At 43.4% G+C, this 24,638-nt stretch overlaps 1 protein-coding gene across 12 annotated transcripts in view; it reads right to left on the reverse strand.

Annotated features, from left to right (window-relative positions):
* PRICKLE1 (prickle planar cell polarity protein 1) overlaps positions 1 to 24,638 on the reverse strand; it is a 126,628-nt gene that overhangs the window by 18,052 nt on the left and 83,938 nt on the right. For 3 of the 12 annotated variants that reach the window (XM_005570604.4, XM_005570602.4, XM_074006611.1), the window contains exon 1: positions 3,692 to 3,933. The exons of 5 other annotated variants lie outside the window; for them this stretch is intronic. Coding sequence is in view for 1 of the 7 variants with exons in the window: in XM_065524048.1 (XP_065380120.1) it covers positions 4,273 to 4,383 (111 nt within the window). In the remaining 6 variants the exon portion in view is untranslated. 4 more of the 12 variants (XM_065524048.1, XM_005570603.4, XM_045366478.2 and 1 more) reach the window with 4 other exon arrangements.

Consider the following 24,638-nt stretch of genomic DNA (forward strand, 5'->3'; position numbering starts at 1 on the left):
ATTAACCATTTGTTTTCATTTTGGGCACAGTAGAAAACACTGGCTTCAGGATTCAAGAAACAGAATGGCCCCTGACCCATAAATGTATGACAACTAGCAAACTTTTTGGAGGTTTTTCTCCCTGCCCTCATGTTTTCATCCCTGCTACTTGTCTCTCCCTGCCTTTCCCTTTTGCCCACAACCAACAACCTCCAAACCTTTTAAAATGTGTTGCTTCCAGTATTAGGCAACTATTCTTTGAAAAAGTTTGTCTAAAAGTACATAGAAGCTGGGCATGTGCCTATACTCTCAGCTACCTGGGGACTGAAGTGGGAGGACTGCTTGAGACCAGGAATCTGAGACCAGCCTGGGCAATACAGCAAGACCCTGCCTCAAAAAAAAAAAAAAAAAGTATATGTAGTAATTACGGCATGGACGAGGGCTTAAGCACTTCTCCTATAAGCACAGTAACCACTGGTGAAATAAGATAGCATACAGTGTGAGAAGATGTTATTCAAACCAAAGAGAAAGTTTATTATTTTGTTATGCTATTTTGGCCACTTGGGGATCATTTCATTTTCTACTGGTCTGTATGCTGCTTCCAGGATAGCTAAGGATTATTATCTTGATTGACCTTGACATATACATAAACGAGCCATTACTATGTTTCTATAAAGAGCTTAATAAGTCAGCACAGTATATGAAGGTCCAGAGGCAGTGAAGAGTGGACAGTTTTGCCAGAAGATAGATTCCTCCAAAGAAGCAACAACAGATGGCAATGGTGTCTGAATCCTATTTTCAAGAATTATACATTTCAGGCAGAAAACTGTGGGTTTATCACTACAGGCAACGGGAAACTGCAAAAGACATGAATGGAGACTGCCACAAGATACTTCTGGGTCTTAAATATTAATATGGTAGTGATGGTCAGGAAAAAGATAAAGAACCCAAGAGGGGCCAATTAGTACACTGTCCCTAAACAAGCCTACACATGGTGACTTGGGAGGAAAAGTAAAAGGAACTAATAGGAAAGGAAGAAATTGGGCCAAAGACAGTTTTGAGTATTAGGTGATTGACATACCAATACATAAGTACCTCAGGGCAACTCAGAAGGGGAATGAGGATTTGAGGGATTTGAGGAGAATGAGTTTAATCAGATACATATTGAGGCTGTAACTGTATATCAAGTCTGGTATGATTCCTAGTATTCATAATTTTCTTGAACCAAGTCACCAAATCAAAATCATGCAAACAGAAAACAGTAATTGTCAGGGCCTGCCATTGAAAATGAAGTCTAAGGTCATATCCCTAATTACAATTTTTTCTCCAGTGCAATCCCACTGTAGTTCCTATATGAAGACTACCATGGCATTGTAAGATCCCTATGAAAAGGTATTTCTTGTGTGAACATGCCCAGGGAAGTTAGAAATCCTTTGATCACCAAAAGCCAGAACAGATATTGATTTGTGAAGTCAGTTAGGCCAACATTCCCTAGGTGTCCCCCACTGCTAAGTGCCATCCGTGGGCTACAAACTGTTTAACAGCTTCTTTGTTAAACTGCTTGTTAACAAGGCCTTAGTGCATGGAAGATGCATATCACGGGTTCTCCATTCAAAAGCTACTCCAATTCTCCCCGGCTACATATGCAGGTGAATTAAATTTAACTACAGACTAATTTAGCAGTACAGAAACATATCACACATCCATTCTTTTCAAAATACAAAATATACCACCGTTTTGGATATACACATTTCCTTGTTTATGATGTCCTTAACTTCAATCGAGATGTGAATGTTATAGTAAAAGAGACACTAAACTGTCATTTCTTTAAAGGTTTCACACACTCAAAGAGCATTCAGTGCTTACCGTCTACTAAAGACAAAGTCACTGCCAACAAAGCCCAATTCAATTTCACTTATTTGAAAAGTAAAAACACAATGAAGTTATAAGATATTGTTTATGAAACATTCCTTTACTAAAAGTTCTCCATACAATTAGTGGCATTAGGCCATATGCCCTTTGGTATTTTCCGTATTTTCCACGTGAACCTCCATCCAGTTTGTACATTTCCCAACAGCGGAGTGGGCTGTCACGCACCACCCAATGGTCAAGAAATTATCCATTTTTCCAAGAGGAAATGTGGAACTCTTTCAAAGCATTCTAATTTCATGCACAAATACATTCCATGACAGTAAGAAACAAAAGGAGGAAACATGACGACAAAGCCTGGTCCTTCGCCAGCCGGCGCTTCTAGAGTCAGGTTATCCACACACGGGTATGTAAAGACAAAATCCAAAATGCACGCCGTGGAACGAGGGGCACTACACAAGGCGCTGCTCTAATGAGCCCATTATTTTCCATAATGGGGGATGCAGGTATTTTCTCAAAATCGTGTTCCCCTTAGTCTTCTATTGATTTTTTGGATTTCTATTTTCAACAGTGGCCCGAGGAAACAGCAGCCCGACTTGACTCCAATGTACACACAGACTCAGGTTTCGCCCCGTCACCTGTTGGCTCCTGAACAACACTCCTCTTTGTGAAACTTACAGCACTCATTTGAAACAAGTTTCCAGAGAAAACACTTCAAGAAAGTGTTTGAGAAATCACAAGACTCGAGTTGTAAAAACAAATTCCACACATAGCCTGGCTTATAAGGACATAGACTAACGGGACCGGCCAAGCTTTTAAAAACGGGGCTGGAGGAAGCGGGAAGGAAAGGATGTCACCCTACTTCGGGAAAACTCAGCCGGCCAATTCTTGATGGGGCTGCCAGTGATGGTGCAGGGGGTCCCCTGGGTCGTCCCCATCCCCGCCGCCGCAGCAGCAGAGACGCCTCAGAGCGGGCGTCGGCGCCCCCTGGGTCCCGCAAACCCTGCGCTCCGCGCGGTGGCGGCTGCTTGGGCCGCGAGGGGGCGCCCTGGGCCGTGGGTCGACGGGCACCAGTCCCTCTCTGCGTCCCCGGCCCAAGGAGCCAGAGGCCGACCTCAAGACCCAGAGGCTGCGAGGGAACCCATCCTAGGCGCCGACGCGAAGCCCCGAGAGAGCATTCCCCCTTGTCCCCCAGCACAGAACAGTCGCCTTCGAACTCCCCGTCACCCTCCTCCAGCAGAAAGCCTCGCGCCGCTCTTGGCGCCGCGTCACCTCCATCGAGCGGCACTTGCCCTGCGGCTGGACGGTGGGGCCGAGCAGCCACGGGTCCCCACTTCTGTCCCTCAGCTTCCGACGAGAAGCCCCTAGCCGGCGCGCACCCTGCAGCCCTCCCGCGTTCAGCCCCCGCCGCCGGCTGCCATCCAGCCCTGGGACCCAGACAGCGGCTCCCACCTGCGGCCTGGACAGCGGCCGAGCGCGGCCTGCAGCCCCTCGCGGCGCCGGCCCCAGAGCCCTCGGCGCACACTAGCCGCCCACCCGCTCTGCGTCTGGCGGAGGCTGGCGGCGGCTGGCGGCCCGGAGCGGGCGCGGAGGGCTCCCAAAGGAAAAGAAGGCTGGGTGTCCTACGGCTCACCCGCGCCCATCCATTTCCGGAGGAGACCCCAGCAGGGCGGGGCAGCGAGCACCGGTTCCCCACTACTTCGCAGCGGGCCGTGCCCCCGGGTCGCGTCCCGGCGCTGGCCCCACCTGGTGGGCGAGGGGTCGCCCCCGCCCCACCGTGACGCACTTTCCCCCCGGCTGGTCCCCGCCGAGCTCCCTGGCGGCGCAGCGCGGGGATCCTCACCCGCGGCAGCCCCTCAGCAGCCGTGAGGCATCCCACAAAACGTCCTCCAGCTCCGCAGAGACCTTCGGTCCCTGCCGGCGTGACGGACTCTGATCCCCCGGGTTGGAGTCGCCTCGTCCAGGCCACTGCATCCCCCAGGCCCTAGCTCTGCGTCCTTCCAGGATCCTTCTCTGCGGGGAGAAAAACTCGTCTCCGCTCAGCGCCGGGAGCCCGCCTGGGGCCGGCGATCTTCAGAAGTAATCAGACCCCGCAGTAGGGGGAAAAAAAAAAAAAAAAAAGTAACCATTTCGTTTCCTGCCGATCCCGCCCTCCTCCCGCCTCCCGACTGGCAATCCCAGCCCGGCCCGGCTCCCCGCTCCCGCCCGCGGGCGGCGCCTGCCCAGCCTGCTCCCGCCGCCGCCCGCTTTCCAGGAACTGTCACTGCTGACCGTGCCCCTGGCAGGTCTCCACGAGGTCCTGCGCGCACAATTCCTCGAAAAGTTACCCACCCACTTGGCCAGCCTCGCCGCTCGAGCACCTACCGCCGCCCGCCCGCTCCATTCTCCGGAGCCCAGTGAGTGAAGCCGCTAAGATGCAAATACCTTAGGACGCTTATGTAAACTTCCCCCTCCCGCAGGTGCACGCGCGGGCCACGAAACGCTGGGAGAATATGAAAGGCCACCTCTTAAAGAAATCATCTCCACTCTGCCCATAACAATGATGTCAGCAAATGGCACATTTAAGCAAGTTCTCACTTGGAAGGGCTCATTAGCATATGAATCCTCTTAGGACTTTCCCTGAATTTCGTAGTGATTCCTACCGCATAGCGCAGGAGATTTATTTTTATCAGTAAATAACAGCAAAGAATAGGAGCCAAGGTCACGCGAAGTACTAACTCAAGTACACTATTGAGAGTTTTTACAAATAGGTTAAGTGAATATCATTATTCAAACACAAGGAAGTGTCCCATACTGAAGCTAATCTTGTTTCTGAGCTATTTGTAGGTACACTGAGAGAAAGTGGAGCTGGGCTTCAGTTGTCTACAGAAAGGATCAAGAGAAGCAAAACATACCCTCAAAGCAAGCCCAGAAAAAAAAAATGATAGATTAGTAATCATCAGTAGAGGTCTAATCTCTTCTGAACTACAAATTTTAGTTTCTACCATAGCCTCCTTATCACAAGGTGAGAGAAATACCAAGAGAATGAAGGGGAAAATGCAATATTTAAGAGCTTCATCAATTTGTAAAATGTCAGTAAATAAGAGCAATTTAAAGTGGTCACCAGTTCCTTTGGTATCTTTTTTTTTTTAAGCTAAAAAATAATCCTGTGCCATCAGGATTCCTTGGGAGTGATTTGCAACCTATATGGTTCTACAGCATACAAGTGAACAATAGCTCATTGTAACCGTGATTTAAAAATACATAAACAAGTTGCCATAAATAGATCAGTCAAGTAAATCACTCTGTGACCAAATTCTGTTATCTCAGCTACAAAGTAAGGCAGCTAAGACTTCTTTTTTTTTTTTTTTTTTTTTTTTTTGTTACTCTTTTAAAGGGGCAGAAACAGAAAAGTTGTGGCTCCGCTGGTAGACTAGTTTGGAAACACTGATTCAGACAACACAATCTGTAATTCAAATAAGACTCTTTATTGGCCAAATGGATTCCGGTTTTGAAGACGATTCCCAAAACGTTCTGATATAGAACTCTTCTGGCCTTAGGGTTTAGGGATTTGTGGGAAGACTTCAAAGGCTACCATTTTCCTCTGTGGATCTGTAAAATTAACCATGAATACCTAGGTCAGATTTCCTTTTCCCTGCTTCACTCTGGGCTTCCTCAGGGAAGATTTCAACTACTTACCTATAGGAGAAATGTGCAATCAATTACTGATTTAAATGAAACCCTGAAATATCATGTCATTATGATAAAGGGAGTATCAGCAGGTGAATGCATTAAGCCAGGCAGACCCTTTTTGGAATAGCTTTTAAAGGACAGCTACCCATTAGGCCACAAAACACTTCCAACTACAAACTACAGCGGCACTTATCACTATCAAATGTCAGCCGTTGTAAACGTGCTTCCTCTAGGGCAGTTACTTGTAAATACGTTTTGTTATGTTTTCAACAGGTACTGTCACAGTTACCCACTGTAAGTGTTTTTTAGTGATGAAGCAGTGTGCAGACAGTTGCAAGCTTTCTACGAAGAGTTCAATCTGAATGAAACAGACTTCAGTCTGGTCTGAAAGAGGTTGTTTTTGTCAAGGGTGAACTTATGCAGAATGGAGAGCAAGGCCCCCAACCAGCATCCTTTTGTTTCAGCCAGGTGGAATATTCATGCTTGCAGATCACACTTTAGGGGCCAGTTGAGAAAGGAAGCCCAAAAATTCACAGGGCTTGGTTCCCTCGCTCCATCCTGGTCTTTGCTCTAAGGTCATCTCTACAGAGAGGCCTTCAACTCCCTAACTAAAATATCACCCTCCCTCCCTTTGCAATATTTGTCTGCAGAGCACTTAGCATTGCCCGGTATTTACATGTCTGTTTATTGTTCGTTGTCTTTCTCCTTTCCTAGAAGTTGGGGACTTTGGGGACTCACTACTGTATTCTCAGCACCTAGAATGATGCCTGGCACATAGCAGACAAATTTCATAAACATAAGTGGATGAATGATACTTAGACATATTCTTTTCAGGCCCTCAAAAGTATACTATACCTGTACAAGTAACTCTGTTTCTAATCTAAAGTCAAGCTGAACTACAATGTCCTAATGGAGGAGAAGATAATAGAAAATCAGAAATATGCCAAGGGCAGAGAAAGAGGCAGCATTTTGTTTGTCAAATGTCAGCCAGCTGCGTTGGGTCTGGTAGAAAGAGATAAAGGACACAGTATAAGTCAACTTTGGCGCTAATCCTTGGTTCTTCCGTGTTGTGTATATAGTGACCTTGAGGTCTTGTCTGCTCCTTGCCTTCATTTTTTCCCTTGTAAACAGACCTCCTTTTTAGTTTTAAGGGTAAGAGTTAGTTGCTCTTGGTCTCAGACATTTGAAAGGATTTGTAACTACTGTAAGTGCCAGCAATCTAGGAAGAATGTATTTAAATGATTAGATGTCTTTCAGGTTTCTTAATAGAAAAGAGAGATCAAAAGCTCTGATAATCACAAATGACATCTGACCTAAATTTGAGGGGCAGTTGGCAGATGTAGTATTAAATAGGGTGACAGTTCTAGTTTTCAATGCGAGCATATTCCAGAACATCAGTTTGGTTGTTCTGACTATGTAGATAGGCACCTAAAAGAATCACAAAATCACTCATATGAATGTAGAGTTCACAAAACCCTTGGGATCCTCCATCTTACCCAGATGAAGAAACTGATATCCAAAGGAATCACTGTAACGATTCTTTGTTTCTTTCCAAATTTGTTGCCACTGAAAGTTTATGCCAAATGTGTTACTTTCTTGTCAATTTTAAACATTTCTGTTGTATCCCGGATTGGTCATTAAACCCTGGTGGGTCACTGAACATTTGCAAATTCTACTTACCATTACCTGGGTCTGTAGCATCCCTAGGGAAGGGCCCCAAGGCAGATGCCAAGCTCTTCTTAGGGCTAACAGGCATTATAAAGTTTTATAATAGGTTGCAGTTTCCCAAGGTCTCCAATTACTCTTTCCCCTTTGATTATATTTAAAGCAATGTGATTAGAGAGCACTGGTTCTTTAACGTTTTCTACACCCAATCCCTCTTTAGGTTTACTACTCCAATAATCCGAGGTACCCATCCCCTCCCTGACCCTCCTTTGTGAGGGAGGTAAACTCCCCCTTCACAGTACCCTGATGCACTGGGTTTGAAGTTAGGAGACTTAAATGTCTATTATCTGTCAATTACTAAATCTGTGACAATGGGAGGAATCACTTCTCTAAGGTATTGTTTTTTTCATCTCTAAAAATGCTGGAGTTTGGATTAGGTCAATGTTTAGAACTTTTGAGGACAGAACACAATCCATTTTCCAACTAAAATAAAAAAATCAGCCAGGTGTAGTGGCCCACACCTATAATCCCAGCACTTTGGGAGGCCAAGGCCGGTAGATCACTTGAGGTCAGGACTTCAAGACCAGCCTGGCCAGCATGATGAAGCCCCATCTCTACTATACAAAACTTAGCTGGGCATGGTGGCGGGTGCCTGTAGTCCCAGCTACTTGGGAGGCTGAGGCATAAGAATTGCTTGAACCCAGGAGGCAGAGGTTGCAGTGAGATCATGCCACTGTACTCCAGCCTAGGGTGACAGAGTGATACCCTGTCTCCAAAAAATAAATAAATAAAATGAAATGAACATCTCGATAGAGAAACAGACGGAAGTGTCACTGCTTTATTGAAGTTCTGGACTGGCTTCCTCCTGACACCCTCCTACAACTCTCCTCACCCCTGTTCTTCCAAGGCAGCCCCCAGGGCACCTCCCTCTCTAACTAGATGCTCCCAGAAGCTCCACCAGTTCTAGTATTTTGTGGGTCTCTAAAGACTCAATAGCTGGTTATGACACTAATACCAGATAGGTGTTTACAGCTGTGCTGTCTGGAGTCCACAGCCCAAGTTGTGAGGGAGTATATAGGACCAGGTCCATTCATTGACCTTGTTCAGGGTTGTTATCTACTACTGAAGACATACTGCCATCTTTGCCCACCCTACCCCTTACTAACTATTCTGAAATACTCCTTCCCCTACCCCAGGAAATGTTTGTTACTTTTCATGAACAGATAATTAAACTGGCATTCAGCTTAACTGAATAAGTAACTTCAGGTTCTGACCTTAGGCTCTGCAACCCTCTCAACTCCTCTCCTGCCTGTCTGTGGTTTGATACACTCTTAAATTTCACTCCTGAAAAACTATCAAAAAGTTAAGAAACTGAGACAAAATCTTCCAATAAATATTGAGAGTGCCGTACCATGGCAACATATCTAACATTTATTAAATTGCAAACCCCAGTATACAGTGTGATCATATTGTTGTAAGTAATATTTGGTAAGCTGACATATACATTACAAAATTATTTAGATACTATAAATATCACACCAGTAGTATGGTTTCCAGGGGAGGGCAGGTTATAGGAAATTATCATTTAAAAATTATATTGATAAAATAAATGAATTTTTATATTTTCACATTATATATAAACCTTTTCTCTATCAACTTATCTTTTTTTTTTTTTTTTTTTTTTGACAAGACTTTCTCTCTTGTTGCCCAGGCTGGAGTGCAATGGCACAATCTTGGCACACCACAACCTCCGCCTCCCAGGGTCAAGTGATTCTCCTGCCTCAGCCTCCTGAGTAGCTAGGATTACAGGCATGCGCAACCACACCCGGCTAATTTTGTATTTTTAGTAGAGATGGGGTTTCTCCACGTTTTTCAGGCTGGTCTCGAACTCCTGACCTCAGGTGATCTGCCTGCCTCGGCCTCCCAAAGTGTTGGGATTACAGGCGTGAGCCACTGTGCCTGGCTGTATCTGTCTATTTGAGATAGGGTCTGGAGCTATCACCAGACCCTATAAATATTTATTTATTTGAGACAGGGTCTGGCTCTGTCACCCACGCTAGAGTGCAAGGGCACGATCTCGGCCCACTGCAACCTCAACCTCCTTGGTAGCTGGGATTATAGGTGCACACCACCACCCCAAGCTAAGTTTTGCATTTTTTTTTTTTGTAGAGATGGGGTTTCATCATGTTGCCCAGGTTGGTCTCGAACTCCTGAGCTCAAGCAATCCACCTGCCTCAGCCTCCCAAAGTACTAAGATTATAGGCATGAGCCACCACGCCCAGCCTCATTTTATAATGTTCATGTAAAATTTTGTAAATTGTTGAAGAAACAATAAAGAAAATATACTACAATATTAATATATGGAAGAAAAGTTTGAAAGCAGAAACTTTAAGGCTGGGTGCAGTGGCTCACACCTGTAATCCCAGCACTTTCGGAGGCCGAGGTGGGCAGATCACTTGAGGTCAGGAGTTCAAAACCAGCCTGGCCAACATGGTGAAACCCCATTTGTACTAAAATATATAAAAATTAGCTGGGCATGGTGGCAGGTGACTTAATCCCAGTTACTTGGGAGGCAGAGGCAGAAGAATGGTTTGAACCCGGGAGGCAGAGGTTGCAGTGAGCCGAGATCGAGCCATTGCACTCAAACCTAGGGTTTAAGAGTGAGACTTCTCTCAAAAAAAAAAAAAAAAAAAAAATCCAAATTTAAGTATTAGTTGGTATGAGAAGATACATGAATGCATACTTCCTCTCTATGCTTTCTTCCTTCCAGTCACAAGCTTCAAGAGTGGACTCTCTGCTGCATTTACTTATGATACTGTGAGAAGGAGGGTGTCACCAGTCCCACATTTCCACAGAGCCAGACATAGTAGGGCAGGGGCTATCTGATCCCTCATGCATCCATCTATGGATTCACTGGTAGACTCTTTGGTTGAGATGCAGGGTATTACTTGTTGAAGGGCACCACTGTTCGACCTAGACCTTTCCCTTGACCTAGAGACTTTGCATTCTAAATCCATATTCTATATCTTGATTTATTCCAAAAAGAAGAGAGAAAAATACACAAAAAAGTGAGGAAAATAAATGACTGGTCTAATTTTCTGACCTACAGAACAAACCATGATACATGGTGATTATAGGAATATTTGAGGTGTGGTTAAATTCTAACATAGGAATAAGAGGAAGTATTGATACATTGATTCTGGTAAGAAGTGAAGATTCAGGAACCATGAAGTTGGGGTGACATTTGAGCTGCATTTTTAAGGACTAAAAGTAGTTGATCAGAGTGGTGAACGGAATGGGTTTGGGATAGGGAAGGGGGCCTAGTACAGGCTGAGCCGGTCAAAATTTGAGGACCAAAAGAGCTGGAACACAGGAGGGAGAGGCTGGAGACTGCCCAAAGGCAGCAGGCCCAGGCTGTGAATGGCTGCGTAAGCCAGCAGAAGGATGCCAAGTTATTCTAGGAGTAGTGGGGAGCCACAGAAGCTTAAGCAGAGAAGAGTGACATGATTGTATTTATGCCCTAATTAGAGGAAGGGTGGAGAAAACTGCAGAGAAACCAGATGGGAAGAGTCTTTTTTGTTTTTGTTTTTGTTTTTTGAGACGGAGTCTCGCTCTGTCGCCCAGGCTGGAGTGCAGTGGCCGGATCTCAGCTCACTGCAAGCTCCGCCTCCTGGGTTTACGCCATTCTCCTGCCTCAGCCTCCTGAGTAGCTGGGACTACAGGCGCCCGCCACCGCGCCCGGCTAATTTTTTGTATTTTTAGTAGAGACGGGGTTTCACCGTGGTCTCGATCTCCTGACCTTGTGATCCGCCCGCCTCGGCCTCCCAAAGTGCTGGGATTACAGGCGTGAGCCACCGCGCCCGGCGGGAAGAGTCTTGAAGCTGCCCCATTGGTCAAGGGGAGAGAAGATAGTGTGTCGGAGGGCGTGATTTCTCAGGGTGGATAAACTGGACTTGTGGCTGCTCGGTGTGTACAGCATGCGTAGGGGCAGTGGAAGGGGTAGCCGGAGCGACCCAGACATTCGTAAATGAGTCAGTATTTCCATGGTTTACTTGAAAGACAACCAACAATTTAGCCCCAATGTAAGCTCTCACTTGGAATTGCCATTTTTTTCGCTGCCCATGGAAGACACAGTAACCTGAAAGACTCATATTTCTAAGCTCAAACTTATTTTTTTATTTTTATTTTTTTAAGACATAGTCTTACTCTGTCACTTAGGCTGGAGTGCAATGGTGTGATCGCACCTCACTACAACCTCCACCTGCAGGTTCAGGCAATGCTCTTGTCTCAGCCTCCTAAGTAGCTGGGATTACAGGTATGCACCACCATGTCTGGCTAATTTTTGGGAAAGACAGGGTTTCACCATGTTGGCCAGGCTATTTTGGTCTCAAACTCCTGACCTCAGGTGATCTGCCCGCCTCAGCCTCCCAAAGTGCTGGGATTATAGGCATGAGCCATTGTGCCGGGCTTCTAAGCTCAAACTTTATCTTCCTGTTGATATTCACCTTTAAAATAGAGTATTTTAAAATATTACACTATTCACATGTAATATTGAAAAGCTCAGTGGCTGGGCGCGGGAGCTCACGCCTGTAATCCCAGCACTTTGGGAGGCTGAGGTGGGCGGATCACCTGAGGTCAGGAGTTCAAGACCAGCCTGGCCAACATGGTGAAACCCCATTTCTACTAAAAATACAAAAACTAGCTGGGCATGGTGGCCGGTGCCTGTAATCCCAGCTGCTCAGGAGGCTGAGGCAGGAGAGTCGCTTGAACCTGGGAGGCGGAGGTTGCAGTAAGCCAAGATCACAACATTGCACTCCAGTCTGGGTGACAAGAGAGAAACTCTGTCTCAAAAAATTAAAAAATAAAACAATTAAAAGAGCTCAGGGGCCTATCATTATAAAAGAAGTAGGCACATGATTTTTAGGTTGAAATGTAATCCATGTGGAAGAACTACCCAACTAACACCCACTGCAGAGATTAAAATGCCATTGGAAAGCAGTATGTTAAATGGGGGTGTGCAATCTAGTAGTTAGGGTTTTATACACAACTTTGAAATAATAGATACTGCTCCATCTTTTTTTTTTTTTTGAGCCGGAGTTTCAATCTTATTACCCAGGCTGGAGTGCAATGGCGTGATCTTGGCTCACTGCAACCTCCCCTTCCCAGGTTCAAGCGATTCTCCTGCCTCAGCCTCTTGAGCAGCTGGGATTACAGGTGCCCACCACCACGCCTGGCTAATTTTTTGTATTTTTTAGTAGAGACGGTGTTTCACCATGTTGGTCAGGCTGGTCTCAAACTCCTGACCTCATGATCTGCCTGCCTCCGCCTCCCAAAATGCTGGGATTACAGGCATGAGCCACTGCACCCTGCCTGTTCCATCTTAAATTAAAAAAAAAAAAAATTATTTAGAGACAGGGTCTTGCTCTGTCACCTAGGCTGGAGTGCAGTGGTACAATCATAGCTCACAGAAGACTCTGCCTCCCAGGCTCAAGTGATCCTCGCATCTCAGCCTCTCAAGTAGCTGTGATTACAGGCGTGATCCACTACAGCCAGCTAAATTTTAAAACTATAGAATATTTGCTGCTTTGTTTCATGAACTACGTGCTCAAAACTATTTTGCTCACCAGGTATTTTCTTTTGATATTTAAACTCTCCACCAACTAGGATGGTTGGTTCTCCACAAGGGAAAATCTGGGTATGCCAGCTTTTAACACTGTTACCATGTGCTATAACTAACCAAGGTGTTCTTAGAGAGGTGTCAGTAAAGAATTATTTTGAGCAGCCAGAAGCCTCCTGGAAGAAGAAAACAGCCAGCAAAGCTTTCCATAACATTTCTTTATCTTATCTGAGATCCCAAGACCCTTTCTGCAACTGTACGAATTAAAAGGAGGTGATTTTGTAGTGAAGACTGGTTTACAAGCTTTAATTAGACTGCACCAGGGCCAAGATTTGGAATTCAAATTGTTCTGCTGATCTTGAATCACACATAGCTCTAGTAAGTAACTGTCTTTTGGTCCAAGTTACTTTTAATATTTATTTTCTCCTTTATGTTTGGAGAGCTTTACTCTCTTCAACTTTGAGTTTGCACTGGATTATAGAGGGACTAGGGAAGAGAATCTTGTCTGTTTTGTTTAATGATATATCCAAAGTGCCGAGATACTCTGGCCTGGTACATTAGATACAGCAGATACTTTGCCTGGCATCCAGGGGATTCTCAATAGATATTTGTGGAGTGGTAAATGACTGTCTTGTTCATATTTTATCCTCCACAGAACTTGACTCAGAATCTTGCGCACACTAAGTCTTAATTATCAGTCCATTTATTCTGTTTTTTTTTTAATTTTATTTGGATTTTAAAAAATGGGTCAACTCATTAGAGTTTCAATGTTCCAGTTTGAATATTTAAAGAACTCTCAATAGTTAGGAAGAATGAATGAGACCTACTATTTGATAGCACAACAGGGTAACTATAGTCAATAATACTTGTACATTTAAAAATAACTAAAAGAGTGTAACTGAATTTTTTGTAACACAAAGGATAAATGCTTGAGGTGATGGACACCCCACTCTTCATGATATGATTACTATGCATTGCAAACCTGTATCAAAATATCTCATGTACCCCATAAATATATACCCCTTCTATGTACCCATAAAAATTCAAAATAAAAAAATCAAATTTATTGTTTAGGTCATTTGCTCTTTTTGGCTTATAAGATCTGATATGACAATGGGTAACCAGAAAAAAAAGATCTGATAGAAATTCAAACTAATTGGCTCACTTGAAATCTCTTTAGAAAGCCTGAATTTCTAAATCACATGATCCACCTCCCTCCAAACAAATATCCTCCTTCCTCTTCTATTCCCAGTGTGTTTATGAGACCACTAATACTCTGAGTAACCTAGAAACCCAGTCATCACAGGTGCCTCCTTTACTCAGGATACTCTCCTTCTTGCCTATCTTCATTCAGTTATATGTTAGATCTTTCTGTCTTTTAAATTTTTTCCCACTAGGCACTGTGGCATGCACCTATAGTCCCAGCTACCCAGGAGGCTGAGATGGGAGAATCATGTGAGCCCAGGAGTTAGAGGCTGCTGTGAGCTCTGATTGCACCACTGTACTCCAGCCTGGGCAACAGAGCAAGACTGTGTCAGAAAGAAAAGAAAGAAGAGACGAGAAGAGAAGAGAAGAGAAGAGAAAAATAAATTATCTATTGACTCTGTACAGGCATACTTCAGAGATATTGTGAGTTCACTTCCAGGCCACTGCAATAAAGTAAGTATTTTAATTTTCCAATGCATATAAAAGTTATGTTTACACTACACTATAGTCTACCGAGTGTGCAATAGCACAATGTCTAAAAAAAAGTACCTACCTTAATTAAAAATACCTTATTGCTAAAAAATGCTAACGATCATCTGAGCCTTCAGTAATCTTTTTGCTGGTGGAGGGTTTTATCTCAATGTTGGTGGCTGTTGAGTGATCAGGATGGTAGTTGGTAAAGGTTGGGATGACTGTGACAATTTCTTTTTTAAAATTTTTTAAAATTATACTTTATGTTCTAGGGTACATGTGCACAACGTGCAGGTTTGTTACATATGTATACATGTGCCATGTTGGTGTACTGCACCCATTAACTCGTCATTTACATTAGGTATATCTCCTAATGCTATTCTTCTGCACTCCCCCCACCCCACAACAGGCCCTGGTGTGTGATGTTCCCCTTCCTGTGTCCAAGTGTTCTCATTGTTCAATTCCCACCTATGAGTGAGAACATGCGGTGTTCGGTTTTCTGTTCTTGCGATAGTTTGCTGAGAATGATGGTTTCCAGCTGCGTCCATGTCCCTACAACAATTTCTTATAATAAGGAAACAATGAAGTTTGCTGCATCAATTGACTCTTCCTTTCACAAAAGATTTCTCTGTAGCATGTGATGCTGTTTGGTAGCATTTTACCCACAGTAGAATTTCTTTCAAAATTGGAGTCAATCCTCTCAAACTCTGTTGCTGCTTTATCAACTAACTTTATGTAATATTCTAAATCCTCTGTTGTCATTTCAACAGTGTTCACAGCATCTTCACCAGGAGTAGATTCCATCAAGAAACCGCCTTCTTTGCTCATTTTTAAGAAGCAATTCCTCAGGCCCGGTGCAGTGACTGACACCTGTAATCCCAGCACTTTGGGAGGCCAAGATGGGTGGATCACTTGAAGTCAGGAGTTTGAGACTAGCCTGGCCAACATGGTGAAACCCTGTCTCTACTAAAAATACAAAAATTAGCCAGGCATGGTAGCGCCCACCTGTAGTCCCAGCTACTTGGGAGGCTGAGGCAGGAGAATCTCTTGAACCTGGGAGGCATATGTTGCAGTGAGCAGAGATCATGCCACTGCACTCCAGCCTGGGCGACAGAGTGAGACTGTGTCTCTAAAAAAAAAAAAAAAAAGCAATTGCTCATCTGATAAAATGTGATTGTGAGATTGCAGCAATTCAGTCACATCTTCAGGTTTACTTTATTTATTTATTTATTTATTTATTTATTTATTTTTAAGATAGGATTTTGCTCTCACCATGGCTAGAGTGCAGTAGTGCCACCATAACTCAGGGCAACCTTGAACTCGTGAGCTCAAGCAATCTTCCTGCATCAGCCTCCCGAGTAGCTAGGACTATAGGCATGTGCTCCATGCCTGGCTAATTTAAAAATATTTTTTAAGAGATGGGGCCTTGGCGTGGTCACTCATATCTGTAATCCCAGCACTTTGGGAAGTTAAGGTGGGTGGATTACTTGAGTTCAGGAGTTCGAGACCAGCCTGGGCAACACAGTGAAACCCCATCTCTACAAAAAACAAAACAAAACAAAAAAAGAAAACAAACAAAACAAAAATTAGCCAGGAGTGGTTGTGCGCATCTACAGTCCCAGCTACTTGGGAGGCTGAGACAGGAGGATCACTTGAGCCTGGGAGACAGAGGTCACTGAGATTGAGCCACCACATACTTCAGCTTGGGTGATAAAGCCAGACCTTGTCTCAAAAAAAAAAAAAAAAAAAAAAAGAAAGAAAGAAAAAAAGAGAGCGAGCGAGAGAGAGAGATGTCACCTCACTATGTTGCCCAGGCTGGTCTCAAACTCCTGGCCTAAGCCTCTCACCTCAGCCTCACAAGCAGCTGAAATTACAGGTGTAAAGTCACCTTACCTGGCTTCTACTTCTAATTCCAGTTCTCTTGATATTTCTGCAGTTACATCCTGCACTGAAGATTTTTTGGTTTTTTAGAGTCTTGCTCTGTCACCAGGCTGGGTGCAGTGGTGTAATCTTGGCTCACTGCAACCTCCGCCTCCCAGGTTCAAGTGATTCTCCTGCCTTAGCCTCCTGAGTAGCTAGACTACAGGCACGTGCCACCAGGCCTAGCTAATTTTTTTTTGTATTTTAGTAGAGACGGGGTTTCACCATGTTGCCCAGATTGGTCACGAACTCCTGAGCTCAGGCAGTCCACCCGCCTCAGCCTCCGAAAGTGCTGGAATTACAGCCGTGAGCCACCATGCCCAGCGCCACTGAAGTCTTGAACTGCTCAAAGTCTTCCATGAAGGTTGAAATAAACTTCTTCAAAATGTTGATATTTCCACATCCTCCTGCGAATCGTGAATGTTCTTAATGGCATCTGGAATGGTAAGTCCTTTTGCAGAAAGTTTTCAATTTACTTTGCCCAGATCACCAGAGGAATCATTATCTATGGCAGTTATAGCCTTAAGAAACGTATTTTTAAAATAAGACTTGAAAGATGAAACTACTCCATGATTCACGAGCTGCAGAATGGATGTTGTGTTCGCAAGCATGAAAGTAACATTAATCTTGTGCATCTCCAGCAGAGCTCCTGGGTGACCAGGTGCCTCGTCAATGAGCAGTGATATTTTTAAAGAAATCTTTTTTTTTCTGAATAGTCGTTCTCAACATTGAGCTTAAAATAGTAAACCATGCTATAAACAGATGTGCTGTTGTCCAGAAGCCATATGGATGTTGCTCCATTTACAGAGCACAGAGTAGATTTAGCATAATTCTTAAGCGCCCTAGAGTTTTTTGAATGGTCAGTAAGCAATGGCTTTAACTTCAAGTCACCAGCTGCATCAGCTCCTAACTAGAGAGTCAGCCTGTCTGTCAAAGCTTGGAAGTGAGGCATTGACTTCTCTCACACTATGAAAATCCTTGATGGCATCGTCTTCCAATATAGGAATTCAACTGCACTGAAAGTCTGTTGTTTAGTGTAGCCACCTTCATCAGTGATCTTAGCTGGATCTTCCAGATAACTTGCTGCAGCTTCTCCATCAGCACTTGCTACTTCACCTTGCACTTTTATGTTAGAGAGATGGCTTCTTTCCTGAGACCTCAAGAACCAACCTCTGCTAGCTTCAAACTTTTCTCCTGTAGCTTCCTCACCTCTCTCAGCCTTCATAGAATGGAAGAGAGGGCGTTGCTCTGGATTAGGCTTTCACTTAGGGGAATGTTGTGGCTGGTTTGATCTTCTATCCAGACCATTAAAACTTTCTATCAGCAATAAGTCTGTTTCACTTTCTTATAATTCATGTTCACTGGATTAGCACTTTTAATTACCTTCAGTAACTATTCCTTTGCAGTCACAACTTGGCTAGCTGGTTTGGCACAAGAGGCCTAGCTTTTGGCCTCTCTCAGCCTTTAACATGCCTTACTCACTAAGCTTAATCATATCCAGCTTTTGATTGAAAGTGAGAGATGTGTGCCTCTTCCTTTCACCTGAACACACAGGCCACTGTGGGGATATTAATTGGTCTAACTGCAATATTGCTGTATCTCAGGGGATAGGGAAAGCCAAGGAGGAGAAGAAAGATGAGGGAAAGTCCATCTGGGAGAGTAGTCAGACACAAAACATTTATCGATGGCCGGGCGCGGTGGCTCACACCTGTAATCCCAGCACTTTAGGAGGCTGAGGCAGGCAGATCACAAGGTCAGGAGATCGAGACCATCCTGGTTAACACGGTGAAACCCCATCTCTACTAAAAATACAAAAACAAAATTAGCCGGGCGTGTGGCGGGAGCCTGTAGTCCCAGCTACTTGGGAGGCTGAGGCAGGAGAATGGTGTGAACCCGGGAGACGGAGCTTGCAGTGAGCTGAGATCCGGCCACTGCACTCCAGGCTGGGCAACAGAGCAAGACTCTGTCTCAAAAAAAAAAAAATTATCAATTAAATTTACCTATCTTACATTCTTATATGGGCACAGTTCATGGTGCCCCAAAACAATTAAAATAGTAACATCAAAGATCACTGATCACAGATCACTATCACAGATATAAAAATAATGAAGCAGCCTGAAATATTGCTAGAATTACCAAAATGTGACACAGAGACACGAAGTGAGCACACAGTGTTGGAATAATGGTGCTGGTAGACTTGCTTGACACGGGATTGCCACAACACAGTATCTGTGAAGCATGATACAGTGGTGTGCAGTAAAACGAAGCATGCTGGTATCTTTCCTCCCTACCCCTATGGCTGCTGCCTGCCCATTTCCCCAGTCTGGATACGACCATAGCCTAACTCACTCTCTCAGGTCTGCCCATCCCTATGTTCATTCTTCACTGGCCACCACAAATCTAATGATGCCATTCTCTTTTAAAAAATTATTACTTATTTATTTCTAATAGAGATGGGTCTCACTATGTTGTTCAGGCTTGTCTTGAACTCTTAACTCTTAGCCTCAAGCAATCCTCTCACATCAGCCTCCCAAAGTGTTGGGATTACGGGTGTGAGCCTCTATGCCTAGTCTCACTTTCTTTTTTTTTTTTCTCTCTCTCTCTCCCTCTCTCTTTTTTTTTGAGACAGGGTCTTGCTCTCTCACCCAAGCTAGAATGCAGTGGTGCGATCATGGCTCACTGCAGCCTCGACCTCCCAAGCTAAAGTGATCCTCCCATCCCAGCTCTGCTGAGTAGCTGGGACTATAGGTGTGTGTCACCACCCTGGCTAATTTTTTGTGTTTTTAGTGGAGATGGGGTTTCGCCATGTTGCCTAGCCTGGTATCGAATTCCTAGCCTCAAGCCATCCTCCCACCTTGGTACCCCATAGTGTTGCGATTGAATACAGGCGTGAGCCACTGTGCTTGGTCTCATTTTCTTTTAAAATCCCTTCTGTGGGCCGGGCATGGTGGCTCACGCCTGTAATTCCAGTGCTTTCAGAGGCCAAGGCGGGAGGATTGTTTGAGCCCAGGAGATCGAGACCAGCCTGGGCAACAGGATGAAACCTTATCTCTATTTAAATTTCAAAAAAAATCCCTTCTTCAGTTTTTCCAAAACCTTCATGAGATAAAATTAAGACTCTTCGCAAAGAAGCCCCTCCATTTCCAGTCCCTACTGATCCTCCAGCTCTGTCTCCATCATTGGTCATACCTCACTTCCAGGCTGTAGAACTGGTAGTTTCCAACCATATGTTTCATTCTGCTGTTTCTTCTACTTGGAGCCATCTAACTGCTCGTTTTTGTTAACCTAACTCTTACTTCAAGACTTTGTTCAGGATGGGTCCAGGAAATGTTCCCTGAAGCCCCATTAGACCAAGGGCTTCTACACTGAGCTCTCACTGCTCCAGAACTCTCCATTTGTCCCAAAACTAACAGAATGAGGACTCGAGTATGTATTAGAATTCTGAGTCATTTTTCACAATCAGTGTGATGTCACCACTTTATCTTTGGTGATAGATCGAGTAAGAACACAATAGTGCCAAATGAACCTCTCTCATTATTATACCAGCTATAACTTGCGGAGTACTAGTATGCTAGGCATTGTACTAAATCCTGTACATTTTTTAAAAAAATCATTATAACGAATAAGGTGGATCTTATTTGCCCATTTTACAAAAGAGAAAAGTAAGATAAATTGTATAAAGTTATCAGGTAATTTGGGAAGGAGCCTGTATTCAAACCCTGGTCTGACATCAAAGCCAATGCGCTAAAGCAGAGCTTCCTATAAGTAGCAAAATAATATGCTTTGCTTTTCCTGGCTTTTCTCTTGGCAGCATCACCAGAATGTAAGTAGAATAAATCTAGATTTTCTTTTTTTTTTGACAGAGTCTTGTTCTGTTGCCCAGGCTGGAGTGCAGTGGTGCAATCTCGGCTGACCTTAGCCTCCGCCTCCCAGGTTCAAGCGATTCTCCCACCTCAGCCTCCTGAGTAGCTGGGACTATAGGCACATGTCACCACACCCGGCTAATTTTTGTATTTTTAGTAGAGACGAGGTTTCACCATGTTGGCCAGGCTGGTCTTGAACTACTGACCTCAGGTGATCCACCTGCCACAGCCTCCCAAAGTGCTGGGATTATAGGTATGAGCCACCATGCCTGGCCTAGAAATTTATTTATTTGAGACAGGGTATTGCTCTGTTGCCCAAGCTGGAGTGCAGCGGTCTGATCTCAGCTCACTGCAACCTCTGCCTCCCGGGTTCAAGCGATTCTCCTGCTTCAGTCTCCCAACTAGCTGGAATTACAGGTGCCTGCCACGATGCCTGGCTAATTTTTGTAGTCTTTTTTTTTTTTTTTTTAGTAGAGATGAGGTTTCACCATGTTGGCCAGGCTGGTCTTGGACTCCTGACCTCAAGTGATCCACCTGCCTTGGCCTCCCAAAGGGCTGGGATTACAGGCACGAGCCACTGTGCCCAGCCATGGCCTAGAAATTTTTAATACCATATTATTTGAGCCAGAAATGAAGCAGTGATTGTCAGTCTCATTTAGGGGAGCTCAATGACAATATTTTGGCTTTGCTGGCCTTTAGGACCAAAGAGTTATACAGCACAAAGGCAAAAACATGGACCCTCCAACACACACCAACCCTGGAGATAATCAGACAAATGACACCCTGAGCTTTCTGAAGCAGTTCATTGTACCATCTTAATTTCTACAGATACAAAATCGTTTTATTGTCTAAATACAACAAAACTAGCCTGTATTTGAAGATATTTATGTAATAGTTGCTCTGTTGCCTATCAGGCATTACCAGTATCAGTATGTACTAAGCACTTAGTCAAAGACAGCACTCTTGGATGAGTTCAGCAACCCAACCATCACCTCTTCCATTTCAATGCAGATTGTGCTGAACAAGAGACCATGAACATGGTTCAGTTGTTAGTTTGTGTGTAATGCATTCTACTGAATGTATCTCACATGATATCCTGAAGGCAATGAAGTAATGCAGCCATTAATAAACTTTTCAGACAAAATTGATTATAGCTCAACTCACAGGACTATAATACATTTTCCATTATTTTTCTCTTCTTTTTTTTTTAACTAAAATCTTTCAGTTTCAACAAATGCAAAAAAAAAAAAAAAAAAAAAAAAGCAATAGAATTAATATTCTGTCTGGCAGCATATCTGGGCAATTCTAACAATATGTCCCCGAACAAAAATTTATTGCAGATGAGCTCAAATAATAGGAGACTATTGGAACTCGTATCACTTGGGCTTGTAAAGACAATCTACTTCCTGCTGAAGACCAAACATTTTTACTTAACACAAACTCTAGTTCCAATTGAAGACTGCTGAGTACGTTGTTACATTTATAATAGACTAGATCACATTTCCACGGTCAACCATTTCTGAACTTATCAGCTTTTCTTTCAAGAAATTCTAACAAGATTCCGGAAATCTCTGAAATGCTTCTACCTATTGGAAAAGTGTGTTTGGTGGGAGCAATTTAGTGAAAACTATAAGTATGACTTAGGATATCATTTTATGATATCACATTTTTAGGATCTGAACAGCCTAAAGGTTTTTTGAAAAATCCAATGATATGGCTAGACAATCTCTGCAAATGGAGCTGCCGCTCAAACGATAAAAGAGGAGAGCAAGGCTGGGCACGGTGGCTCATGCTTGTAATCCTAGCACTTTGGGAGGATAAGGCAGGCGGATCATGAGGTCAAGAGATTGAGACCATCCTGGCCAACATGGTGAAACCCCATCTCTACTAATAATACAAAAATTAGCTGGACACGGAGGCAGGTGCCTGTAGTCCCAGCCACTCAGGAGGCTGAGGCAGGAGAATCGCTTGAACCCGGGAAGGGGAGGTTGCAGTGGGCCAAGATCATGCCACTGCACTCCAGCCTGGTGACAGAGTGAGACTCCGTCTCAAAAAAAAAAAAAAAAAAAAAAAAAAAAAAAAAAAGAGGAGAGCAAATTCCTACCCAAGCAACATTTATGATCATCTTCTTGCCTTTCCAGTAACCTTTAAAATGACTTTCTCTACCATGCAACTGATTCCTACGAAGATCTTTCATGAAGTGGCTTTTTTTCCCCCATACAGTCAGGCAAATTAAAATCTACTACAGAAAAATGCTTGTCATTCTATTTCTCATGCCTAATTAAGAGATTTCTTAGGGAGAATAAACATGATGATCACACACATAAATATCTGGGATCCTTGAAAGCCTATAACAGAAACATCTAGGCATTATGATGCTCATGCTATATAATAACAAATTTAATTAATAGTGGAATTATAAGGGGAAAATAATTCAAGACAACTGCTAGTGCATTATCTGTACTGCAAATTTTCTGTGCTTGTGAGGAAAATACTCACTGTTGCCATCAACATTGCTAGGAGCAGTTCGAAGAAGGTGGGCTGGGACTTTTGCCATGCTACTGCTAGAAGCCTGCCAACAGGTGTGACGGTTAATTTACAGAATGGCCTGGAATGAATGGACATTTATAGTTTTCTGTTTGTGTTTTTTCTCTGATGGTTTTATGTTTTAGATAGTTCTTAAAGGGGAAATACAAGGCCTACTTAACTAAAGTACTTTATAGGTATATATATATATATATATACCTATATATATATATTTGTTTTTTATTTTTTTTGAGACAGGGTCTCGTTCTGTTGTCCAAGCTGGAGTGCAGTGGCATGATCAAAGCTCACTGCAGCCACAAACTCCTGGGCTCAAGCAATCTTCCCACCTCAGCCTCCCAAGTGGCTGAGACCACAAGCACACACCACTATGCCCGGCTAATTTTTGTATTTTTTTGTAGAGACAGGGGTCTCACTGTCTTGCCCAGGCTGATCTTGAACTTGTAGGCTCAAGCAATCTTCCTGCCTTGGCCTCTCAAAGTGTTGGGATTACAAGCATGAACCACCATGTCTGGCTTGTGTGATTTAAAAAAATATATATTTATTCTCTTCTCCTCTCTACTTTCAACTACCAAGGATGCACATTTTACACTGGAATGTATTTTCAGGGCAGATGCGGGAAAAGGGCCGAGTCTCAGATGTCTTTTTTCTCTATTTCTTTCCTTCCCTGTATGGTTTTTCTTTATGGAGGTTTCAGTTTTAGGTTTCCATAACCTCCTAATGCAAAACAGGCTAAGAAGAGCAATGAATGTAACAAACCACATGTTGCTTTGCTTCTCTTTTTGAGGAGGAAAAATCCAGCTTACAAGAAGAGTACACAAACTTGCAGTTAAGCTGAAATTAAAGATGTTTTAAAGGTTTCTTAACCCTGGTTTTGGCCATCTCATAATATTTTAAAATGTAAACAGAAACATATGATTACAATAAACTCTGATTCTACTTAAGAGCAAACAGAACATGTTAAGTCCATGGGCAACAGTTTACTAAATTAATTTGGACTTGTGGGGCAATCTGCATATTTTCACCTAGGCCAAAGATAAGAGACACAATACAAAAATTAACTTTTAAGCATTTCACTGTGAAATCAACACTCATGCATTCTGAGCCTTGGATTAACAATCTATATCTGCTCTCCGGCAGACTTGCATAAATTATTTAAAAATTTTATGGCTCAATTCAGCTGTCAAAGAGAAGAGCCTTTTGACAACACTTCACACCTGTTACTTATCTAGTAAAGTCCTGGGCTTAGTTACTCCCACCTGGGATGAGCATGTTCAGACTTCCCTCACACTCATTTTACACAAGGGGATAGATTCTTTGCAGTGCTGGGTAGTAAAGAAACTAAGACACACGAAAATCCCTGGAATTTTCCCAAAATAGACTATCACAATACAAATCTTAACTAAAGTAACTAGAGAAAAAGACACAGACCTTACAGAATGATTATGAGAGATGGAATATTTGAGCTCTTCAGCATAACATACACACACAAAACAAACAATTAAGAGCCACTGACTTCAATACTTGTTCAAGGAATACTTGTTCAATACTTGTTCTAAGGAAATACTTGTTCTAAGGAAAGTAACAATTAAGAAAGCTGATTTCTCTTCTGAGTCTTATAGTCATAGAAGGGTGAACGCACAAAAATAATTCATATACGAATATCCCTAGCCGTTGGGGTAATTCTCAGCTCTAGGAATCTGATTTACCTCCTCACCTTCTTTATACCTTTTCCAACTCACTTAATAAAGGGATGAGTGCTAGGTCATACCTGAGGTTCCTGTAACCTCCCAAATTCCTCCCAGGGTCCTCCCATCATGAATCTGCCTGTA

Source organism: Macaca fascicularis, chromosome 11, assembly GCF_037993035.2.
Source record: "Macaca fascicularis isolate 582-1 chromosome 11, T2T-MFA8v1.1".
Classification (NCBI taxonomy): Eukaryota; Metazoa; Chordata; class Mammalia; order Primates; family Cercopithecidae; genus Macaca; species Macaca fascicularis.